Raw genomic sequence first — 23,651 nt, 5'->3', positions numbered from 1 at the left:
AGTGCCTTGCTACTGCTGGTAATGCAAGATTTTGTCTTTACTTTAATAAACTTAGAGACCATAAAAATCATGTGAATGGGGGGCCGGGCCCAAAGTCCATGGAAATTGACAGAGGGACTTCAGTGGGCTTTAAATCAGGTCCTAGGGCTTCCTGGGATGTTCTGTTCAGGCATATGTTGGCAGGAATCCATCTTTGCATCATCAAGTCTCTTACCTTTTCCAGGTCAAGCGTGAGGTCTTCCACTTCTATCTGAAGCCTCTGCTTGGTTTTCTCCATGCTGGCGGCCCGGGCTTGGGCAGCTTCCGCTGTCTCCTCTGCCACCTGGAGCCTAGCAGCCAGCTTTCTCCTGAGGGTGGAAGGTTTTAAAGCGTAAGCTGAAGAAAGAGGAGGGAGAGAGGCTTGCCCATCTGTCCCGCCTCAGACACATTCACTGTTTTCACCTTCAGAGGGGCCTACCAAGGTCAGGAGGCCTGCAGAAGCCTGACTGAGAATGGTACTTCCTATCTCGTGAATGGCACATGCACCGCTTAGTTTATTGGTTTTGCAGCGTTAAATTTCACGGCACCTGCCATTCGGCTTTGCAACTAAACGCTGGGCTGAGTCTGCGCGGAAGGGCTCCGCACCAGCAGGACTCTTCCGAGGTGTTGCTGCTGATGCGGCGAGAACACATCCAATGTTGCTGGGGGGTATATGCCAGAGAAGGGACCCAGCAGCACCCCTAACAGTGTGCAACAGGCTCGTCTCTTCTACTGGAAGGAGTGGTCGGGGCCACAGTTCAGCCTTCTGCTCTTGGGTGGTTTGCTGGCCCTGAGCTCTCCTTGGCCTGGCACTTAGGGGTCTCAAGGAGTAGGACTGCAAAGAGGGGAAGGGTAAATTGTCCCCTCACCCCCCTCAGCCAATGCCCGGTCCATCAAATCTAAAGTAAACCAGACCTATTCGATCTGAGTCAAGAGATGTAAACCGGGGCTTTTGGGCTAAGAGCTCTCCTCACGGTGCTCTTTTCAGATGGATCACGGCCAAGGGGGCTCCGCTTTTAGCCTGTGCAGCTTCCCCGGGGCGGAGTGCCTTACTCCAGTTTGGTAGCCCCTTCCCCCGTGAGCAGTGCTATTGACTCCACGAGGACTGACTGAGGAGTAAAGTACCGCTCAGGTGCGAGTAGGGGTAGCTGAACCTGGCCCTTGCTTAGGAATGTGTCCGCTGTGTTTGATACCAGGCAGCAATGGGGATTTAGCTCTCAGCATCCTTTATTTATTATTATAGGCAACATTCCCTCTCTCTCCTGACCGGGATGCTCTCGCTTCCTCTTTAGCTTTTTCAAGTTATGCTCCACAAACTCACAGCCCTAAACTCGGTCTTGCTCCACAGCCAACCTGAATACTGGCTACCCCCATCCCCTCTCCGGCGCCTTGAAAGCCGAATGCTCACTTGGTCTCTTCCAGCTCTTCGGTTCTTTGAATGGCGTCCGTCTCATATTTGGTCCTCCACGTCGTGACTTCGGTGTTGAGTTTGGAGACCAGGCGTTGCAGCTCGGCTTTGCCCTCTTGCTCTTCCTCCAGCTGCTCCTTCATCAGGTCCAGATCATGTTTTGTGTTGGCCAGGCTCACGACAGCGGCGCTACGGGACTGGAGATACCAAAACCACCATGAGTTACTTGTCCGTAAAGTAAGGCCAAAACTGTAACAGGGTTAAAAAAAGAACTAGATAAATTCCTGGAGGATAGGTCCATCAATGGCTATTAGCCAGGACAGGCAGGGAGGCAACCCCATGCTCTGAGTGTCCCTAGCCTCTGTTTGCCTGAAGCTGGCAGTGGACGACAGGGGATGGATCACTTGATGATTGCCTCTGTACATTCCCTCTGGGGCACCTGGGATTGGCTACTGTCGGCAGACAGGATACTGGGCTAGATGGACCCTTGGTCTGTTGCACGATGGTTGTTCTTATGTTAATGAAGGCACTGGAGTAACTTCCTGGCCTTTCGGTGCTCAGATGGAACAACTCAGTTCTGAGCCTGTTAGAAACATTTCAGGCCAGAAATACAAATACATTCACGGTCACTGGGCCAGTTTCCACTCTCCGTACATAGGTGTTACTTCTTTGCCGTGAATGAGTTGCACATGCACTCATATAACTGAGAGCAGAATTTGGCCTTGCACCGTTCTCAACGCTTTGGCGTGGTGTTTCACTTGATTTACCATGGAAAGCCCATTCTGTGCTCATTCTAAGCTGAGAAACAGTGTCCGTTGTGATTGAGATGTACTGATACACCAGTAGAGCGATGCACCGAGTAAACGCAGCCTGCCTGCAGAATATGCTGAGTGCCTCCAGGGCAGAGGAGGTACTTGAAATATTGCTATAGTTTTCAGTCTAATTTGTTCCAACTGTAACTCAACTGGAGTCATCTGCAGTGAGATCCAGTAGTTAGGGCATAGGAGGGGAAGTCAGGAGAACCATGTTCTATTCTCAGTTCTTCCACTGACTCAAGTAAGACCTCTGAGGGCTTGTCTACACTGTGATAAAAACACCCGTAGGATGACTGGCCCGGATCAGCTGGCTCAAGCTGAAGGGGCTTTGGCTGCGGGGCTATAAAAAAGGCCAGTGGTTCTCAAACTAGGGCCGCCGCTCGTTCAGGGAAAGCCCCTGGTGGGCCGGGCTGGTTTGTTTACCTGCCGCGTCTGCACATTCGGCCAATCGCGGCTCCCACTGGCTGCGGTTCGCCGCTCTGGGCCAATGGGGGTTGCAGGAAGGGCGGCCAGCACATCCCTCGGCCTGCGCCGCTTCTTGCAGCCCCCATTAGCCTGGAGCAGCGAACCGCGGCCAGTGGGAGCCGCGATCGGCCAAACCTACGGATGCGGCAGGTAAACAAACTGGCCCGGCCCGCCAGGGGCTTTCACTGAACAAGCGGCCGCCCTAGTTTGAGAACCACTGCCCTAGGTCTCATTTCCTTATCTGTAAAATGGGACTAATGGTACCTACAACCGAGATCCATGGATAACAAGTGCTGTTAATTGGTATTATTTGTTACCCCAGGGATGAATTGGGCCAGGCTGATTTTCCATGGCTAGAGGTGAGTCATTAACACAATAAAAGGTTTGTTTCTCTGAAGAGAGCAGTGTATGGGATGGCAATTAGGGCAGCAATCCAGCCAGCAGCCCCCTCTTGGGCTATCATCCACACCTTCGATTCTTCATCCAGCTGCCTCTTCAGGTCATCCACCTGAGAGGTGAGGGTAGTCTTCATGCGGGCAATCTGGGTAAGCCTGCTCTGAGATTCCTCATGCTCCCGGCTCAGCTCACTGTTTTCAGCTACAAATAAAGTGCAAAACAAGTGCGAGATGAAATAATTCTGCCCTGATGAATTGAAAGAGATGACAAAGCTGGACTGTCACGGCCTTGCCAGAAAGACTTTGCAGCGCGAGAGATGGCTAGAGGAGATGGGGACAGGACTGCCAGAGCTAGATGGGAGGAAGGGGAAGAGGAGGCCCAGTGGGGCACAGTGTGGGACAGACATGTCAGAGGAGAGCAGGGAGTTTACCTTGGAGTCTTGTCCTGATGGCGTTAATTTCAGCCTGGTTCTTCTCCATCTCAGCCAGCCTGGAATTGGCCTCAGCCAAGTTGTCTTCCAGCTTGCGGACATGGGCGTCAGCATTCAGCTGTAAATGAACGGTGAGGTCAGTCATACAAAAGCAAAGTCTGACTTGAAGGGCCAAGTTCTGCTCCCCGGCACACCCAGTTTGTCCTGTTAGCTGTCATTCTAATGGAACGACTAGCATGGACCAGGCGAGTGGGATGTGGGCCTGGCGCTCCAAGCTGCTGAATGGCCTCTGCTTCAGCTGACATTGAAGGGGTTCAGCACATATGCAGCCCCCCTGGCTTTCCTGCTGGGTTTCAGAGACACTGGCTGTTTGCGCCTTACCTTGGATTTCTGGATGGTCTCTATGGTGGCGCTGAGGTCCTCGATCTCAGCCTTCATGACCTGCTTGTCTTTCTCCAGCTTGGACTTGACCCTCTGGAGGTTCTCCGCGTGCTCCGCCATCTCCGCCATGGAGTCTGCGTGCTTCTTGCGCAGAGTCGAGGCTGTGGCTTCGCTTTGCAAGGCTGCCTCCTCCAGCTCACGCCGCAGCTTCAGCAGCTCGGCCTCACGCTTGCGATTCTGATCAATCTGCAGAGGGACAGAGCACAAACCATCCACCAGGATGAGGAGAGCCGCCGATTCTCAGCATGTTCCTCAAGGGGCTGTCTTGTTTGAAAGACTTTTTGATGCCTTTTGTCTTGCTTTGTTTCACCAGCTCCATCCTGGTGTAACTTCATTAATGAGTGTACCGCTGGCTACCAGGTCAGATCCCCCAGAAGGCAAAGCATCCGGGCTAGAGTTCAAACAGAAACGTTCTTTGGACTTCAGTCCAAATGTTTTCATTGTGGAATCAATGGCAACGCTGCCCCAGTCATCTGTCACCCCCATTCTCCATGCTAGTAAATGAGTTCCTCATCAGAGAATCTAAGGGTTTTATACTGCTACGTATCGCCATAGATTCTGAGTGCTGTCCATGTAAAGTCAATAGCAATAGTGAAGTTCATGGCAGACTTCCTGGAGTTTCTGATGTGTGTCCCTGTTGGGGGTCAAACTCTGTTTGGGGAAGGTTTTGGGGGAGTTGGGGGTTAGTAAAGGTTTGGTGATACAAGGGGGTGTAGAATCTTGCCTGCTCACTAGCTCAGTGCAGATTCTGAAAATGCTCCTGGAGATATTCCCAACTCACTAATGTTTTGCTTTCTTCAAGGAGGGGGACCAAAGGGTCAGATGCCCTTCTCTGGTCAGTTCCTAACCTGAGCAGTAGTGGCACCTCCGGCCTCTTCCAATCTGTCGCTGAGATCCTCAAGGTCACGGGAGAGGTCGCTGCGCTGTTTCTCCACCTGGTGGGAGGGAAGGCAAGAAATTCTTACTCACCTACGAAGCTAAATTCTCCTATGGCCTTTTTTTAAAAGCATGACTATGTCAGAAACCACGGTGAAAATCAGGCACGGTTTGAGCTCAGGAGTGGGACCCAGGAATTCCTGAACTCTAATCGTTGCTGCCTGCTGTGTCCATGGGCAAGTCCCTCCATGCCTCAGTTTCCCCATCTGTGCAATGGGACTAATAATACTTATCTGCCTCGTAGCTTGTTGGAGAATTCATAAGTTATCGTTTGTACAGCATGCTGAAATGGAAAAGTTACGTATTCATGCTGTCCGTTCATAGCCACAGATTGTGTGTAGGGCATGCTTTTACTGCTGCATACTGGCAGGTCCTTGTGGTGCGAGTACCTGCCCACTGATAGCTGGACAGAAAGCAAAGTAGAGTTTAAGACTGGTCTTCACACCATTGCTGATTTTATCAGGGACTTGCACCATACAGTCGTCTCTCTTTGGAAGGATATTTTTACCTTCGCTCGCATAGCCCGTTCAGCTTCCAGTTCCTCCTCCAGCTCCTCAATACGGGCCTGTAAGACACACACAAGCATATCAAGCGATCAGACAAGCAACCGTAAACTGTCCAGTGTTTATATCTGGGTAGCTGAGGGAATAAGAAAGAACCTGCATGAACACATCTGTAAATTCTAACCTCTGTACTCGGTCAGAACACCTGTCAACTTCTGAGGGAGTTTTTCCTGGGAAGGGCCTGTGGAATTTGGTTAAACTGTAAAAGACCAACATTCAAGACCTGTTGTCACCAGGCCTTTCTTCTTGTTCCTGACGAGTGTCACATCTCATGTGGGTGGTGGGTCCTTGGAAAGATGACCAATTTACATGGGCAAACTTGTTAGTAGAGTTGGGCAGAAAATAGGCATTTTTTTCCATGACGAATTTTGACTTTTCAGTGAAATATTGAAAACTGAACTATTCCAGCCGAGACCAGAAATATTGCAAGGCCTTGTGGGAATTGTAGTTTGGATGCCTTATGGGCTGGGGTCTCTGGCTGGGCTACATCTCCCATGGTTCACAACTTTATCCCCTCTTGGTCAGGGGAAGGGAAACTTCAGAGGAGTCCCCGTGCTTAGTTCTGATGCCACGTTTTTGACCAGCCATACTTGTGCAGTAGATACAAATAGACTAAGAGGTGCCTGCACTTAGATCACCTTCCTTCTTGCCGCATCATTGTGACAGGACATCTGTGATGAGTTTTAAGTTCAAAGCGGAGGCTGCAGTTTTCCAGCCATAAAAGGAAACAGGGTCTAGTGCAAGTAGCCGGAACAAAAGACGGGGCGGAGCTCAGAGCTGACTGAGCCACTGACTCATTGTGAGTTGAAGGGCAAGAGACTCCACATCCTGGGGCTTCAGACAGGGCAGCTGGGGGGAAAAAAATCATCAAAATTTCCCTGAAAAAAACCCCACACAGGTGCTGCCTCTGAACTGAGCTTTGCAATAATGTATTTACCTGGAAAAGGAAGAAGCTACCTGACTATTGTGTGACTTACTGGAAGAGAAGAGTATTGAGGTCTTAAGAAACAATGGAGCCTTGTCTCCATTTTGACAGGATAGGTTAAAAGAGCTGGATTGCTGTTTTGCACTGGATTTCTTAGAACAGTTTCCGTAGAAGAAAAGGAAGTTGACATTTGTACTTGTCGTGTAAAGAATGGGTAATAGATCCCACCCCACCAGGGGATAGATGGTGATCGCCTTTAGACTGGTTTGAACCCGGAGTAGCTTCATTGACTTCAGCAGAGTTACACCAGTTTACACTGACGGGCCAGAGTGGCGAATCTGGCCCTAGCCACAAAGGTTTGGTGTTACTGGAGCGTTGGTTTGAGGAGTTTTTCAGTGGCGTCCTTGTCCTTTGTCACATGGGTCCCTAACGGCCAATCCAGCTCCCAAGCACGCCAGTGGATTGACTTCTCATGTGAGTTTGCACAGTCCCTTTGATACTAGCAAAGGAAAACCGGAGAGTCTTGAAATAGGATGTGAAGGGCAAGAGAATAGCCAGAGCATTCCTCACCTGGTGTTCTTTCAGTTTCCTCTGCAGCGTGGAATTCAGAGACTGTTCATCTTCCACCTTAGAACTGATTGAATTGATTTCCATGTCTCGCCTGCAAGAAAAGACACAAGAGATCCCTTCAGGTGGGAGAGGGTGTCACATGGGTAAGAACTCCACCAGGAACCCTTGACTCTAAGCTGGGGTGGCCAACCTGAGCCTGAGAAGGAGCCAGAATTTACCAATGTACGTTGCCAAAGAGCCACAGTAATACATCAGCAGCCCCCCCATCAGCCTCCCACCGCTCCCAGCGCCTCCCACCCGCCGATCAGCGCCTCCCCAACCATTCCCACACCTCCCGATCAGCTGTTTCTTGGCATGCAGGAAGCTCTGGGGGGGTGGGGGAGAGGGGAGAAGCGAGGGCACAGCAGGCTCAGGGGAGGGGGTGGGAAGGGGTGGGGTGGGGGCAGGGCCTGTGGCAGAGCCAGGGGTTGAGCAGTGAGCACCCCCCGGCACATTGGAAAGTTGGTGCCTGTAGCTCCAGCCCCAGAGTCGGTGCCTGTACAAGGAGCCGCATATTAACTTCTGAAGAGCCGCACAGTTGGCCACCCCTGAGCTAGGCTATACAGGAGTGAGGGCTAAGTAGGCAATTCAAAGCTAATTGCCTCTTTAGCATGATGAGCCTTAGTACTTAAGCTAATTTCTCCTCAGTCATGTCCATTCCCTGCCCCCTTTTTACTCTGTACCCTTGAGGGGAAAGGCATGGCCACCCATGGGAGCTGATACATTCACTCAGTGTGGAGGAGCAATATTAGTGCTTAACCTTACTTGTGTCTGCACGTAGCTTCCCTTGCACATGGGAGCACAAGAGTCTTGCACTTCCTGCTGAGCTCTCTGCTAGGACTGGCATTATCACACTTTGCACCTACTAATTAATAGCTGTATTCATTTGCTTAGCTACTTAGCTATTTAACTAACAATAGCAGTGGTTTTGATAATATGTAATTGAGAATTTACATCCTTACAGTTAATTTTGAAGGGGAGAAATGCTGGCAGATCTATCACTAGAGTAGTCAGTGGTGACACTATAATAATGATCTAATTAGCGATAATACTTTGCATTTCTAGAACAGCTTTTATCTAAGGATCACAGAGCCTTGTAGAAATAAGGATCAGTTAACACTCACAACACCCATTGAGGTAGGTATGATTGTACTCATTTTATAAGAGGGAAAATGGAGAGGCTGACTTACCAAAGATCAGACAGTGAGTTGGAGAAAGATTCAAGAATAAGATCCAGGAGTCCTGACTCCTAGTCTTTTGCTCTAACCATTAGACAGCACTTCCTCGTGGCCTTAGGTTAGTAATGGATTTCTAAGATCCCAAGAGGAACTCTTACTAGTGATTTTCTAATGAAGTGGCCTTCAAGTATAATTAACGTCATCAGATCCCTGGTGCTGCCCTGTTTCGACTGCGGAGTATCCGCCACACAATGAGATTCCATAAGGACTGACACTTACTTCTTAACAACCTCCTCCAAATCCAGTTTGGCTCGCTCCATCTCATTGAGGTTTTCAATGGTCATTTTCAGGTCACCCTCAGCCTTCCGTCGGGCCTTCTCCACCTCGGCACGGATCTTCTTTTCCTGTTCCCAGTTGTCCTCCAGCTAATCAGAGATAAAAAGGGAGAGGAGAATCAATGGCCACAAGAATTTGACAAAGATGGCTGGGTAGAGACAAGCACTCTGTAACGATAACACCCGGGCAGTAGATGTTCATCAGAGGCACCCAACGTATCGATCTTTAAAAACAAGCCCTCACACAGTGATGAATGAAATTCCAATCTCAGACCAACCAGTCCTCACCTCGTGTAGCTGAGTGGTAAGTTTGCTGTTGTTCTTGGTCAGATGGTTCACTTTGTCCTCCTCAGCTTGCAGGTCATCTAGAGTTTTCTAGAAAGAGAGAGACGGAGAAAAGGGCCATCATTGGTGCACTGTGTTGGCTGGAAGACTAGCTACCCCTGTCCTGACAATAAGAAAAACACCATCCAAAATCCCAGTTACTCTCAGTGAAGGCTCCTCAGGTTAACAGGTTTATTAGTGATTCATTTAATTTCCTGGTGTCTTATTAAAGGTCGTAGATGGTACTAATAATCCTGGGCTACAGCTGCAGTCCTCCTTATTCAGGCCAAACACCCACTGACATTGATGGGAGCTGTGTGTAAATTGTCAGCAAGCCCTGCAGGACCTGGCCCAGTGATAACATGTATCATTGCACAAGAACCACCCCCGTTTGCTCTTGGCTAATCCGCACACCATCTTTTGCACCCAGGAAAAGCCAGTCTCTTCCTAGCTCAGCAGAGATGTGAGAATAGACAACGGCAGTGAGGTCACATCTCACGAAGATGTCGTTACGTGTGGAAAAGAGCCTGCCGAACATTTACTAATTCAGTAATATTCCTAGCACTATAGTTAATTATCATGACGTTTTTGTATGCTACGCTGTGGAAACGGATGTGCCTTAATGAGGTCAGCCTGCTGAGCCGAATGCGGCTGGGGGGTGGGTTTTGACTGACTGTGGGCTCGGCATTGTATGTAAGAAAAACACGGTCCTTGGCCAGAGGAGCTAGCAAACGACATGTACAAACATTAGGAGGTGTGTTTTGCATTTGTTCACACAAAGTTCAGCAGTTCACAATAGACCTCAGCCATTAGTGCAAAGGAGCAAGATTTTTCTCTTCTGCAATGTGTAATTCGTAGGAGACACAAATCCCCAGCATGACTGAGACCTGGGATCCTTTCCCATTTGTGCAGCAATTTAATCTCTCGATAGCCTGAGTAGGACACCATTTCTCCTTTACCAGAGCGCAGCCCTAAGGACGCGATTAGGGTGCAATAAAGAAAATGGAGCAGATTTTTTCTACCTGGTACAGCTCCTCCAATGCCCTCTTCTCCTTCTGGAGTTTAGCGATTGTGTCGTCCCGGACGGAGAGATCTGAAGTCAGGGTTCGCACTCGGTGGTCTAGTGCCTGGAGACAGGGAAGATAACATAGTCAAGATCACGACCAGCCATGTCAACTTTTAGCACCCCCCAAATCAACTAACTTGTAGTTCTTTAGCTCTGGGAAGGCCAAAACCTGGACATCTGCTACTGAATTCTCATACACACTCAGTGTCTGGGAGTTGAAGATCAAGGACCCTGTCCTGCTTTCTATGTAACTAACACTGATTTCAGGGGAAGCAGCAGCGTGCCACAAGCATCTGCTGACTGTGACCCAGGGACCGTATCACACTGACACAAAAAGGCTATAACATCATGGATTTAAACCTTCGATGACTGTTCCAAATAAGTAACGGTTGATGGGGAACAGAGGGAGTATCCCCCAAACTTAGACAAAAGGCAACTGGGAGGGATTCATGGGGGCACATTTTATAAGCAAAGACCCAGTAACTTTGCAGTGCAAGGAAGGTGGTAATTAACACAGGATGTGGAAGGGCTCTGAAGGCCTCTGTAGAGAGAAGAACAGGAGGACTTGTGGCACCTTAGAGACTAACAAATTTATTTGAGCATAAGCTTTTGTGGGCTACAGCCCACTTCATCGGATGCATAGAATGGAACATATAATATGTGTATATATATCTCCTTACTATATGTTCCATTCTGTGCATCCGATGAAGTGGGCTGTAGCCCACGAAAGCTTATGCTCAAATAAATTTGTTAGTCTCTAAGGTGCCACAAGTACTCCTGTTCTTTTTGCAGATACAGACTAACACAGCTGCTACTCTGAAATCTGTAGAGAGAGATTCATGGGAGTTACAGGGAAATTACTCTTCCTAATACAGGACAATAAGAAGAGTTGTAGATTCAGGTTCATCCCAGCTCAAGATGGAACGAATAACAGATTTTTAGAGACTATGGAATATTGAATACTGGAGAGGGAACAGCTGACAGCTTCCGAGCTAGCTTCTCAAAGGGCATTCAGACTGTGTGAGCTTTGCTGGTTAGTTCCCTACTCTTGACAGTGGTTATTTCCCTAAAGGGCAAGGAAGAGAGAGTTAGGGTATGTCTACACTGCCCGCTGGATCGACGGGTAGCGATCGATTTATCGGGAATCGATATCACGTCTCGTCTAGACGCAATATGTCATTGCCCGAACATGCTCCACCAGGGTGAGCGGCGGTAGCCGAGTGGACGGGGGGAGCCGTGGCCGTCGATCCCGTGCCGTGAGGACGGGAGGTAAGTCGAAATAAGATACGTCGACTTCAGCTACACTATTCCCATAGCTGAAGTTGCATATCTTACATCGACCCCCCATCCCCAGTGTAGACCAGGCCTTAAAACACCAACGATGCTTCGTACCTGCTTCTCTTTCTCGGTCTTGGCCAACGTGGTTTCCAACCCCTCTAGGTCGCGCTTCAGGTCATTGAGCTCCCCTTCCAGCTTGCGCTTGTGGGCACTCAGGGAAGAGGCTGTGCCCTCCTCTTCTTCCAGGCGCTCCTTCATCTCGGAGATCTGGCTCTCCATGTCAATTTTAGATTTCATCAGCTGGGTAAGCCGCTCTTCAGCATCGGTCAAGTTCTCTTGTTCCTAATGGCGGGAGGGAAACACAACCTTTATCATTTTAGAGGCTACTGTATCTCTGGTCTCTTGTGGCACCAAACATCCATTACAGTGGGTCAGGGCTGCTCCACTGAAGCACCGGCAGCTATGCTAGGATGTTAAAGGTGCATTGACTCCAGCTGGAGTTATGGTTGCACAGCATCTCTGAAAATCAGGCCTTCGGTGTTTCAAGTTACATAAGAACATAAGAACAGCCACACTGGGTCAAACCAAAGGTCCATCTAGCCCAGTATCCTGTCTTCCGACAGTGGCCAATGCCAGGTGCTTCAGAGGGAATGAACAGAACAAATAATCATCAAGTGATCAATGCTGTGTTGCCCATTTCCAGCTTCTGGCAAATAGAGGCTAGGGACACCATCCCTGCCCATCCTGGCTAATAGCTATTGATGGACCTCATCCTCCATGAATTTATCTAGTTCTTTTTTTAACTCTGTTATAGTCTTGGCCTTCACAACATCCTCTGGCAAGGAGTTCCACAGGTTGACTGTGCAACAACCAGAAATGGAAGAACCCAAATTAGAGGGCGCTTTTGAAAATTTTCCCCCCACGTAATTTGCTTAAGGCCACACAGAATCAGTGGCTGAGGCAGGAAGAGAACCCAGGATTCCTGACTCCTAGTGCCTTGCTCTAACCACTAGGCCATTCTGCCTCCTGCTGTTTTTAGAAGAGTTGGGTTTTTCTTTGACCTGCTGTGGTTCTCTGGGACTCTCACTTTCCATCTCCCACTGCTCTCTACTTGGTCCAGATTCTTAAAACAAGCCCTTTTATGAATCATTTGGAAAAGCTATAGCCAGTGCCCTCTTACGGGCCCAAGGAGGAGACATAACCGGTAACCATCCTTTTTTTGATAACTCACAGCCTGTAGCTGGATGGTAAGATCATTCTTCTCTTGGCTGAGGGTGGCCATATTTTCCTCCAGCTGTTTGACACGATCAAGTAAGTCCTGAGTCTTCGACATAGCATTCCTCAGCTCCTCTTCCTTCGCCTTTATCTCATCCTCCTGTCGGGCTACATTCAGCAGAGGCTTCACCTGTAAGCAAGCAGTTCAGCCAGTGAGATTCACAAATGGATCTTCTCTGTAGCAACTTCCCCCCAGAATGCACCTGAGCTGATCTCTTTATTGCCATATTGAAGTATCGCCTGGGCCTGGTGTCTTCTGAAATGACTGAGTCGGTGCGGAGTGCTTCATCACTACAGTGCGAGTTAGTTAACGTCCAGGAAAGGCATCATAATAAACTACTTACCCTAACAATTCCCGGCCCCAGCAGAGAAATCAGGACAGTTTGCCAGATTCTGAGTGCCATTTACATCATTAGAGCTACTGCAGGTTCACACCAGTGTAACTGAGATCAAAATTTGACGTAATGTCTTTTGGAGGCTCTTTGGCCCAGATCCTCAAAGATATTTATTTCAATGGGAGAGTAAGATGCCTAAGTATCTTTGAGGCTCCGGGTCTTTGCTTCTGAGGTGCTGAACGTCTGGTAAATTGAGGACACTGGGGCCCACATTTTTAACGTTTTGGCCTCTACACACATGCAAAAGCCCCATATTGACATTTGCGCCCACACAAAATGGGGGTGGAATAATGAATATTTAAGGTTTGCAACTTCAATTTTGCATGTGCGGATGTGGGAGGCTGTGCTCCCAATGGGCACACAGGTATATTTATCAGATGTTGTTTAGGTTCCCCTGTGTTAAATTTGGCCTTAAATTGGTGTATGGGTCCTTCAGCATCTATTATGCAAGAATATCTTGGCCAAGGATCCTTTCCATCCCCTGCCACCAAAAAAAATCTTAATCTTAATGGGCCTAGGAGATGAGAGAAGAAGCCACTGCTGTGGAATGGGGCTCATCTGTCCTATTTAGGCCTCGTCTTTTTGAGCTGGTGGAGAAATGGACCAAGAAACTTTGTTCTAGGTTTTAATTAATAGCCTGAGTCCATCCCCAGTGTTCAGCACTACAACACCTAGCTGCTTAAGGCAAAGTTGACCTTTATTTTTTTGGAGGAGGGAGATCCAGGGCTTGAATTTCCTGAAGAACCTAATTACCATTTCATGGAGGTGGCAGATTCAGATTTCAAAGTGTCATAGAATATCAGGGTGGGAAGGGACCTCAGGAGGTCATCTAGTCCAACCCCCTGCTCAAAGCAGGACCAATCCCCAGACAGGTTTTTGCCCCAGATCCCTAAGTGGGTTTAGTAGGCCAATGCTCAAACCACTGAGCTATCCCTCTACCATTTCCAGACTGCTCTGGCATCGACTTGGAGGGAAAGCATTCGTGCCGCTTGCCCTGTTAATAATTAGCAAGAAAGTCACTGGCACCCAGAGTGTATTTACTTGTCGCTGAATAACCGGGCAAGGCAACTCTTTTTTTCTACCCTTTATCTTCAAAATCCAAGCATCCCACCCATTGCCAGCGCTTGCAGCTGCTTTTATTTCAGTCTGTGTAAGCTGGGCACAGTGGTGTGTGGGGGGTTGTTTGTGGGGAGCACGGTTCTCACCTTGTTATACAATTTCCACCAGCCCCAGAAGCGCAGCTGCAGGAATTTGCGAACATTCCTCTGAATCGCCATCAGGCCTAGCCTGTAATGAAACAGAACAGGTTGTGTGGCTTAGAAACAGTCCCCAGTTTCCTGGCAATGTGACTGGGTAGTTGAGACGTCAAGACATTGTCCTGGTATGCAGCAAGTTTCTTTATCAGCTCGTTTGAGAGAAGTAGTTTTCAGTTCATTCTTAAATGCTGACCTCACATTTCTCCATTGGCTAGAGGGTTTTTTTTCTCTTCACTGAATACAATTGTTTCCTAAAGCAGAAATTATTTTCAAAGGTTCGTTGTGCAGTGTGTGTATTGTACTGGGTGGGTATCACTGTGGCAGTGTGATAGAATCCCGCCAGGAGACTGGAGCCAGTATACAGAGGCTGTGTAATGCTGGTGCATTCACTGAGTGGGGTAGGAATGGATAGGGCAGTATTCTCCCAGTCCCAGATGCAAGAAAGGTCAGCGGCAGTGTGCTAGGTAGGAAAATGGTGGCAGGGTTGTATTGGGATAGAAGGAATGCTGCCACTGAAGTAGAACATGGGTGTTTCATGCACGGGAGGAAACAAATATGGTGCATCAGCTGGAAAAGATTCTAACTGGCAGTATCTGCCTCCCTTCCCCACACTCCTCCATCGTGCAGCCATCAATGCCCCCTAGCAGCAGCAGAAACAATACAGTTCTACTGCACAGGTTGGGGCCAAGAAGTTAAGGGCCAACTCTGATCTACACCAACTGTGCACCACGAAGCTGTGTTCCAAAGGGTTCACTGCACCACAATGCACAATCAGGTTCCTGAACAGAGGCGGGACTTGTGAATCCATCACTAGATAGATCCATCAACTAGTAGAGTAGATGCTCGGGAGGTAGTGGAGCTATTGTAGCTGTGGCCTGAAGGGGAGGATTCTTTATCCCCATGATTCCCATGAACTTCCACAGTGCATAACCCCGTGACTTTGGTTGCATGCCAGGACCAAGGGTTGACTTCCAAGATTCATTTCATGGTGCCTAGTAGAGAATGAAGTATGTTAGCAATTGGTTTCTAGCACTCTCTCGGATGCATGAAGCGGTGTCTCCTATTTCAAAGGGATACCTTCTTTCCAGCATCTTTTTGAACTCAATCCTCATCAGGAAGGCACGAACACGGCTCTGCAACATGGTCATGATCTTTGCCAGACGGTCATCGCGCATGTCTTCCAGTTTGGCCAGGACTCCGGCACGGAAGAACACCTTGAAGAGCAGGAGGAGACTCTTAGAACTTGGCTTCCAGGTCGTGCACCAGAACTTCTGCCCCCGTCTCTAGGCTTATTCATGTATCTGGGCTTATTCTGGGCTGTTAGTCCCCTTTTAGTTTCCGTCTGTGGGTTTCTGCCTTTGTTGACCTGTCTGACTTTCCACCTACATTTACTATCACTGTCGGCCACTGATCCCCAAACTGGGGGACACGCCCCCTAAGGGGGCATGGAGGAACATTTTGGGGGGGCTGTGGCTGGGCTCGGGCCAGCCCCCACCGGGGGCAGGGAGGGAGCACCACCCAGCCCTGTCCCCAGCTCCACAGCGGCCCTGCCCCCCAGCCTCAGCCACTGGTTCCTGGCCCCACAATCAGCCGCGCCTCCGCTCCTGGATGTGGCCCCAGCTGCAGTTCCAGCCCCAACCGCGGTCCCACTCCCAGCCACAGCTCTGTTCCTGGCTGTGGACCCCGGCTCCGACCATGGACCCTGGCTCCGACCGTGGCCCTGCTCCCAGCTGAGGCCCATGACTGCGGCCCCCACTCCCAGCCCAGGCTCCCACCCATGGCTCCCGGGGGGCACGGACGAGGTGAGGGGGGTGCGGGCAATAAAGTTAGGGGGCCACTGCTGTAAATACACAGAATTATATATTAATAAAATATTGAAGTTGGGCTTTTTATAAGCAAGGGCCTGGGAGTCTATTTCCGGCTCTAGCACTGACTTGCTGTGTGGCCTAGGTGAGGTCACTTAGCCTCTCTCTGCCTGTGTTCCTTTAGCAGTAAAACGGGGATAACAACGGCACTGGAAGATTTAGTTAACTGACACTTGGAAATCGAAGGATGAAATGTGCTAGAGAAGCAGTAAGTGGAGTGGGAGTATTATACAAGTTAGAAAATTCCATTATAAGTTCCTGGAAAAAGCTGAACTTTTTCCGCCTCTGCATATATATCACAATCGTCTATTTCATTACATGATCACACAAAACATAGATGCAGAAATATTCATTTCTGACGTGCTCCACTAAGATTATAGGGGCAAAAAACAAGGGCTTGACTCATTTTTTTTACTCAAGACTGAAATTGGGCAAAATTTTTAGTGGAATTTTTACTTGACTAAGGCCTGGTCTGCATTACAAAGTTAGGTCACATTCTGCATGATGTAATTAAGACAACAGAAACCCGGGTGTAGACACTTCTAGGTCAGCAAAAGAATTCTAGCTACCGCCTCTCGGGGAAGTGGATTTACTACAGTGATTGAAGAACCCCTTCTGGCATTGTAGTGTCTGTAGGATGATCAGAAAGCAAATGTGAAAAATCGGGATGGGGGGAAGGGGTAATAGGAGCCTATATAAGAAAAAGACCCAAAAATCGGGACTGTCCCTATAAAATTGGGACATCTGGTCACCCTAGGTATCTGTAGCTGTGCCTCTGTAGTGTTTCTAGTGTAGACATACACTAAGGCGGGAGTAAAAAGTGAAAGGACCCGAAAGTTTAACCCATCTTTAAAAGTGTGCCTCCTTGGCATTCTATTGTGCTGTATTTGAGAAGGTGCATGTCCCAGTGCTCTGGGCCGTGAGTTCACGTAATGGAAGGCAATGGAGGGCAGAGCTAAGATTGCTGTAGGAACTTTTAACTCCGAGGCCTGGTCAACACACACAAGTCCCAGTGCTTGAATTAAAATCGGTTTTGACATCAACATAAAGTGGTGCCATTCCCTGTGTGGACACACTTAAAATGAATGACAAGGGTCTAGGATTCATTTAGCTTAACCTGACAGGAAAAAACAGTACCTTGGTGTGCCCAATTTTGTACTCATTTTCCCCCAACTCAAGAGAGCCAAGCAGCAATTCGGATGCTTTCTTATTGTCCACAAATCCCTGAGGGATTACAGTGGGGTTCAAGACTTGATATCTGGAATGAGAAAGACGTGTAGTGATGTAAGAGCCACTGCTAGGACCAGTGTAGAAGACCTAGGGGCTCTACGCAGTAGCGTATTATTGAACTGGTGCCCCTATGCCCGACTTGCTCTTAGCAACACAAACATAAGCTGACCGGATTGGAAAACTTGCCACGTGCCCATTATTAAAAACAAACCATTTAAACAAATGAAGCACCCTATAATGCTGTGGGACTATACGTGTACTAAAGAAGTAGCGCTATAGAAAAAAATTCTGATTTATTGACAGAATGATGCGGAGAGTCACAGTTCCCCACAGAGACCCGACCCTTGTACCCTCTCCCTCATGCAGAATGCGCCGCGCCAGCGCGTTCGGCTCTGTGAATACGGCCCCTGCCTTCTGCCTAGCAAGGAGACTGCAGTGCGTGCTGGGTGTGCGGGAGCTGACCTACTCTTGCCTGCTGTCCCAGTCACAGGTGTGGGCTCTGTGGGTGTGACCTCCGGGGCTGGAGCACCCATGGGGAAAATGTAATGGGTGCAGAGCACTCACCAGCACCAAGATCCCCTCTTTGCCCCCCTCCCTCCATGCCTCTTGCGTGCCGGTGGCCCTGCGCTTACCAACTCCTCCCCCTCCCTCCTAGTGCTTCCAGAGCACCGAGAACAGCTGATTTGCAGTGTTCAAGCTCTGGGATGGAGGGGGAGGAGCAGGGATGGGGCGTGCTCTGGGGAGGAGGCGGGGCGGGGGTGGGAAGAGGCGGGGCGGGGGCTAGGGGGCAGGCCTGGAGCGGGGGGGGGGTCAAGCACCCCCTGACAAGATGAGAAGTTGGCGCCTATGGTCCCGGTGGTGCCCCAAATTTTCGGGTGCCCTACACAGCTGTATATGCCTAAGAATGGCCCTGGAGCTAGGCAAGGGTTAATGTCTACTTCCATTGCAGGCTCTTCTAGCAAAGGTCTCAAGAGGGCTGGGACGCCAGCTGCGAGGTGTTTATAACCATCTCTGGTTCTCGTCTTTGCTTAATAAGAGTTCCTGGGGGAGCGGACGTAGGAGGGTTAGCAGTGGCGCTACTCCACCTCCCGATTGTCCAAGGAGGCTACCATATAGGATGTTGTATGTGTCCATCCTCCCAAACGGGCTGAAAAATATAAACATTCACCTCTGCTTGAACTCGGGGTACTGCAGTCTGTTAGGAAAGCCCTTCCTGCAAATACGGATGCCTTCCAGCACTCCATTGCAGGCCAACTGGTGCAAGATCAAGTGGGCATCAGCCACCCCTACGAAAACCAGAGAACAGGTCAGCACTTCACTTTACTGAGCCAGAGCCAGGGCGACAAAACAATTGGAGCTTCTGGCGCAGTTCGCCCTCCGTGACACAAAGATGCAAAGGGAGAAGTTCGCAATTGACAATGTGGATAGAACTGAAATGGAGGAGAAAGGACTGTATTAAGGGCGCTCTTCGCTTTGCTGTGTTGGGTACAAGAAAAACGGAAATGTTCTACACCAGAGGGCCTGTTCGTGGACGTTTTCACTTCAACCCTGCCCAATCAGTCTTCTTGCAATTACTGTGCAGCTGAGATTCCACCAACCCCTATGGAAATCCAGGAGGTGGAGTATCTGGCACGTTTATCAGCCCAACAGCATATTCATGGGTAGACAAGGAGCTAGAGGGAGATATCAGGGGTAACCACCCTTTACCAGAATTCCATGTGCTACCTTGTGCTTTCTATTCCTGTCCTTGCTAGTTTACTGCGCGTCAAAGCAGTTTGGAGATCCTGTATTTCCCTGTTCAGTGGACATCCACAGAGGAATGAACTTCTCATTAGCCATCCTGTCTTCAAACCTTTCTATTGGAGTCTTGTCCCATACTAATATTGCCTTTAAGGGACATGGAGGTCTTCTATGAAGTGATATCCCATGTTCTTCCGGGACTGGATAAAGATCTGCTGTTCAGCCAGCCAAAGCTAGGCATGAAGGCATTGTGTTTCTTTGCCCGAGTGTGGTTCAGAGGCGCTGCAGACACTTACCAGACTGCTTGAACTCATTTGGAATGATGCAGCGTACAAAATGGGGTGACGTGCTATGCAAAGTGGTCATCAGCTTATTCAGCTGCTCCTGAAGCCAGAGGAAGAGGAATAAAGTGAGCGAGCCAAGCAGAAGAGAGAGAACCTCATGCTCAGTACATGACATGCATCCGACCAAGTGGCTATTCACCCATGAAAGCTCATGCTCCAATACGTCTGTTAGTCTACAAGGTGCCACAGGACTCTTTGCTGCTTTTACAGATCCAGACTAACACTGCTACCCCTCTGATGCTCAATACATTAATTCACACTCCTTAGTTGTAAAGATAACAATAGGATGCAGGTGCAGGCTGGATGCTGCACACCAGGTGAAGAGTGTTGCACGGATGAACGTTCGAGCACCCCATGGATGATCAAGAGGGTATGAATCCTAGATTTTCAGTTCTAAAAAGCAGCTGATGTGATCTTAGTGTTCTTCTTATTCCACTATTCATAAACGATCTCACTGTTTTCTTGCACTGCCAACCTCTCTTTGCCATGTCTACCTGTTGAATCTTTTCTAAAACTTAGATTCATAGATTAGATGAATAGAATCCCAGGCCAGAAGGAACCATTGTCATCAACTAGTCTGACCTCTTGTCTAACACAGGCCAGAGAACTTCCCCAAAATAATTCCTAGAGCAGAGCTACAATTCCTAGAGCAGGGTTTCTCAAACAGGGGTCGCCGCTTGTTCAGGGAAAGCCCCTGGCGGGCGGGCCGGTGTGTTTACCTGCTGTGTCCACAGGTCCGGCTGATCACGGCTCCCACTGGCCGCAGATTGCTGCTCCAGACCAATGGGAGCTGCTGGAAGCGGCGCAGGCCGAGGGACGTACTGGCCGCTGCTTCCAGCAACTCCCATTGGCCCGGAGCAGCGATCCGCAGCCAGTGGGAGCCGCGATTGGCCGGACCTGCGGACGGGGCCGAGGGACGTACTGGCTGCTGCTTCCAGCAACTCCCATTGGCCCAGAGCAGCAATCCGCGGCCAGTGGTAGCCGCGATCGGCCGGACCTGCAGACGGGACAGGTAAACACACCAGCTCGGCCCGCCAGGGGCTTTCCCTACAGAAGCGGCGACCCCTGTTTGAGAAACCCTGTCCTAGATCATATCCTAGATTGTATGTTCCTTTGGGCAGGGCTGCTCTCTGTTATATGTGTGTATAGGGTCTGGCCCTATAGCGGCCTGGGTCACTACCAAAATTCAAATAATAAAGAACCCTATATTGTGATTGATGGGCGGCGAATGCCCACTTACCCTATAGAAGTTGGAGACAGTCATGAAAGAAGAGCCTCTCTTCTGTTTCTTGGTACCAGCTGAATAATAATAAAATGCATAACATCAGTGAGAGACTCAAGTATACATTAGATGAAAGTGCTGTACTATAGCACACAAAATAAATATATCTCCTCAGGAGCCTGTAGTTGACAGAACTGGTCTCACTGGAGAATACAGCCCCTTAAATAAAAAACAAGCATCCATAAACCCTGCATGCTATCCTGGTTTAGGGATTTTGTATCATTTACTACTGTAAGGGAATCCTGGAATCTGAAGCGAGCTCAGTGCATGGATAAGAAAAACTGAGTTTACAATATTTTGTTTGAAAGTACATCCATTGGGCCAAATTCTCCTCTTGATTACAGTGGTGCATATGCCTTGCTTTGCACTGTAACTGGATGGAGTGGGACCGGTGTAACTCAGAGGAGAATTTGACCCAGTCTGTTAATAATTTGAGATCTTAAAAGCCTTTTCATAAACAGTTTTCCCATTCATCTTTTGAACTGTGGAGCCCCAGGCTGGGCTGGCAACAATCCGATGAGGCAGCAAGTTTTCTGGTTGATAGAAACCTGACATTTGTCTGGTCAACAGAAGGCCATTTACTGCCGGGAGGGAATTCCATAGTTTGTCATTAACTCCGCATTGCATCCTCCCTTCATTCAGACACAAGTGTGTGCCGGCAGCAGTATTCTAGAGAGGCTTCATTCCAACAAGGGGAGCTACCTCGGCTAACACTAAAGGGGCGTCGTTTTCAAGGACAGAGCTAGCCCATCTTTCAGCGTGGAAGAGGTGGTATTGCAGAGCAAAGTCTGTTACCGGGCTGCAGAGGGTGCTACAGCCAGTGGCCTAATCCTTGCCCCAGAGAATCATGGGGAAACACTAAAGGGCTAGACACGATCACATTTGCACCCAACCACATTGCTGTACTGTGTAATGTTTACCATACCTGCAGCTTCCTCCTCTTTAAAGAGATTACCAAGCAGTACCATGCTGGATTTCTGGAACAAGCCCACCACTGTTTCATTCAGGGGGTCCTTGTTTTTCTCCAGCCACCCAGTAATATTGTACCCCACCTGGAGACGGGGAAGAAAAGTGAACACTCCAGATTCTGAAAGAGAATGTTGCTACAACACAGTATAAATAAGAAGATGCTTCTTCTCCATTGCCCCAAAGGCCCCTGAAGAGAAATCCACTGCATGAAGAGGGAAAGTGACTGAGTTACTGCTGACTCACAATCAGCATTAACTTACTCACTGAAGTCTTGTGGGTTTAGGGCTTCTTGCCATGGAAAGCAGATGTTCCCCTGATGGAGGAGCTTTGGCAGGCTTCAAGGATGGAGGCCTGTTGCAGGCAGAGGTCAGACACTTCCCTAATACGCATTCACCCGGAGCCACTGCCAGAGGGGACAACATGGCCCATCCGTTGGTGTTATCTGAATTTAGCATGGCGTAGTCTAACACAAATGCCAATGTTAAATGCCCATGTGTGATCCCGGAATGGCAATAGCTCCTAAGTGTGACTAAGACACAGAAAGCTCTTGTGATTCATGCTGTGATCATGTTTTGTCAGAATGTCTGTGCGGTCGCGTGCGTGAATAACTGGCAGAGTTTGGTTAGATGCGTAAAGACTGTTCCTGCGGCTAAGCGCTGGCACAGCTGCTCGACACAGTCTCCATGAAAGACTAGACAAGCAGCAGCGAACCCCAGGACTCAGGCTCTTCTGGCAACATTTGAGAAACAAGCAAAAATTAATTTAACCCCTTGGCTGATTTGCTCGCCTAGTAACTGTCCTGTGAGCCTTTGTGCTCCCAGAAACAAAGTCCTGGTACTGGAGGGGAGAGGAGGAGGGGATGGCTTGCAGAATTTTTCTAAGGAGTTAATTTTTGATCAGAGCTGAGCCCTGTGTGTTGAAGTGTCATAGAAATCACAGAAATTCGGGGTTGGAAAGGACGGAGAGGTCACCTACTCCATCCCACCCACACTGAGGTAGGGCCAAGTATAGGTAGACCATCCCTGACCGACAGAATTGACTTGCTACTCATAACCCACTAAAGTGCGCTACTGTCGAGGCACTGATGGTCCATTTGCCCAGCTGAAGTTTTAGATTGTGATTTTTCTCATTTGTTGTTTTATAGAGCATTTTGAGATGTGTTTCAATTAGACCCTGCAGGACTAAATTCCCTGCTGGGGTAAGTTGGTGCTGCTCTATTGAAGGCAGCAGAGCTCCACCAGTTTACCCCAGCAGGGAATTTGGCCCATAAAAGGCACATTGTGCTGTGATATGTCAAATGCCTGGAAAGCATGACATGATTGGTGCATGACCCAGTGCCATGTGGATGCTGAAACATGGGCTTGGAAACACCGAGCACCCAGGCATGGGTCTAACAGGCCTGAGTTTGCAGGGCAGTCCTGGTTCCATTTTCACTGAAGTCAGTGGGAGTTTCATCGTTAACTTCAGCGAGTGCAGGGTCAGGCCCATGCAGGTAGCCGGATCTACATGGATGATATGCCAACAAAAATAACATTGTTCTGGACGTACCGTGCCAGCGTAATGCACCAGCTCAAAGTGGGCTTCAGGCCCTTTCTTGCCTCCCTTGGGTTTCATGAAGTTGGATGATTTGCCTAGGTGGTTGTCATAGAGGGCAGCCTTGAAAGTAGCATCTGTGGCCTTCGGGAACACACACTGCTCTTCCAGGATAGAGAAGATGCCCATGGGCTGGGGGAAGAAAGAGGATCACAAGGTAGAAGCAGATGAGAGAAGCCCATTCTGCCTTCTCAGTGGTGAGCAGGGACAGCTTCACCTCTGATTTGAGTTTGCCACTTATGGCAAGATTATTATCCAGTAATTTAATTATGTGCAGCTGAGCAGACTCGTGATCACCTAGTCTGACCTCCTGCACATTACAGGCCACAGAACCTCACCCTCCCACTCCCATAATAGACCCCCTAACTTCTGGTTGAGTTACTGAATCACAGAATATCAGGGTTGAAAGGGCCCTCAGGAGGTCATCTAGTCCAACCCCCTGCTCAAAGCAGGACCAATTCCCAACTAAATCATCCCAGCCAGGGCTTTGTCAAGCCTGACCTTAAAAACCTCTG

General features: G+C 49.1%; 1 protein-coding gene across 1 annotated transcript in view; it reads right to left on the bottom strand.

Moving 5' to 3' along the window:
• The window catches only part of LOC123343713 (myosin-16), a 51,073-nt gene that overhangs the window by 12,018 nt on the left and 15,404 nt on the right, over positions 1 to 23,651 (bottom strand). Inside the window, exons 14-34 of the mRNA XM_044978994.1 lie at positions 23,092 to 23,268; positions 21,500 to 21,626; positions 20,533 to 20,591; positions 19,245 to 19,332; positions 18,377 to 18,494; positions 17,116 to 17,236; positions 15,191 to 15,327; positions 14,063 to 14,144; positions 12,419 to 12,592; positions 11,302 to 11,529; positions 9,866 to 9,970; positions 8,808 to 8,894; positions 8,464 to 8,609; positions 6,968 to 7,058; positions 5,418 to 5,474; positions 4,822 to 4,908; positions 3,914 to 4,159; positions 3,533 to 3,650; positions 3,176 to 3,303; positions 1,427 to 1,623; positions 215 to 347 (exon numbers count right to left, since the gene is read on the bottom strand). Coding sequence (XP_044834929.1) covers positions 215 to 347; positions 1,427 to 1,623; positions 3,176 to 3,303; positions 3,533 to 3,650; positions 3,914 to 4,159; positions 4,822 to 4,908; positions 5,418 to 5,474; positions 6,968 to 7,058; positions 8,464 to 8,609; positions 8,808 to 8,894; positions 9,866 to 9,970; positions 11,302 to 11,529; positions 12,419 to 12,592; positions 14,063 to 14,144; positions 15,191 to 15,327; positions 17,116 to 17,236; positions 18,377 to 18,494; positions 19,245 to 19,332; positions 20,533 to 20,591; positions 21,500 to 21,626; positions 23,092 to 23,268 — 2,706 coding nt within the window. The remainder of the gene's footprint in view (positions 1 to 214; positions 348 to 1,426; positions 1,624 to 3,175; positions 3,304 to 3,532; positions 3,651 to 3,913; positions 4,160 to 4,821; positions 4,909 to 5,417; positions 5,475 to 6,967; positions 7,059 to 8,463; positions 8,610 to 8,807; positions 8,895 to 9,865; positions 9,971 to 11,301; positions 11,530 to 12,418; positions 12,593 to 14,062; positions 14,145 to 15,190; positions 15,328 to 17,115; positions 17,237 to 18,376; positions 18,495 to 19,244; positions 19,333 to 20,532; positions 20,592 to 21,499; positions 21,627 to 23,091; positions 23,269 to 23,651) is intronic.

The sequence above is a fragment of the Mauremys mutica genome, chromosome 11 (assembly GCF_020497125.1).
Source record: "Mauremys mutica isolate MM-2020 ecotype Southern chromosome 11, ASM2049712v1, whole genome shotgun sequence".
Taxonomy (NCBI): domain Eukaryota; kingdom Metazoa; phylum Chordata; order Testudines; family Geoemydidae; genus Mauremys; species Mauremys mutica.
Note: the sequence above shows the minus strand (reverse complement) of the source record. Positions and strands in the feature narration are given on the sequence as shown.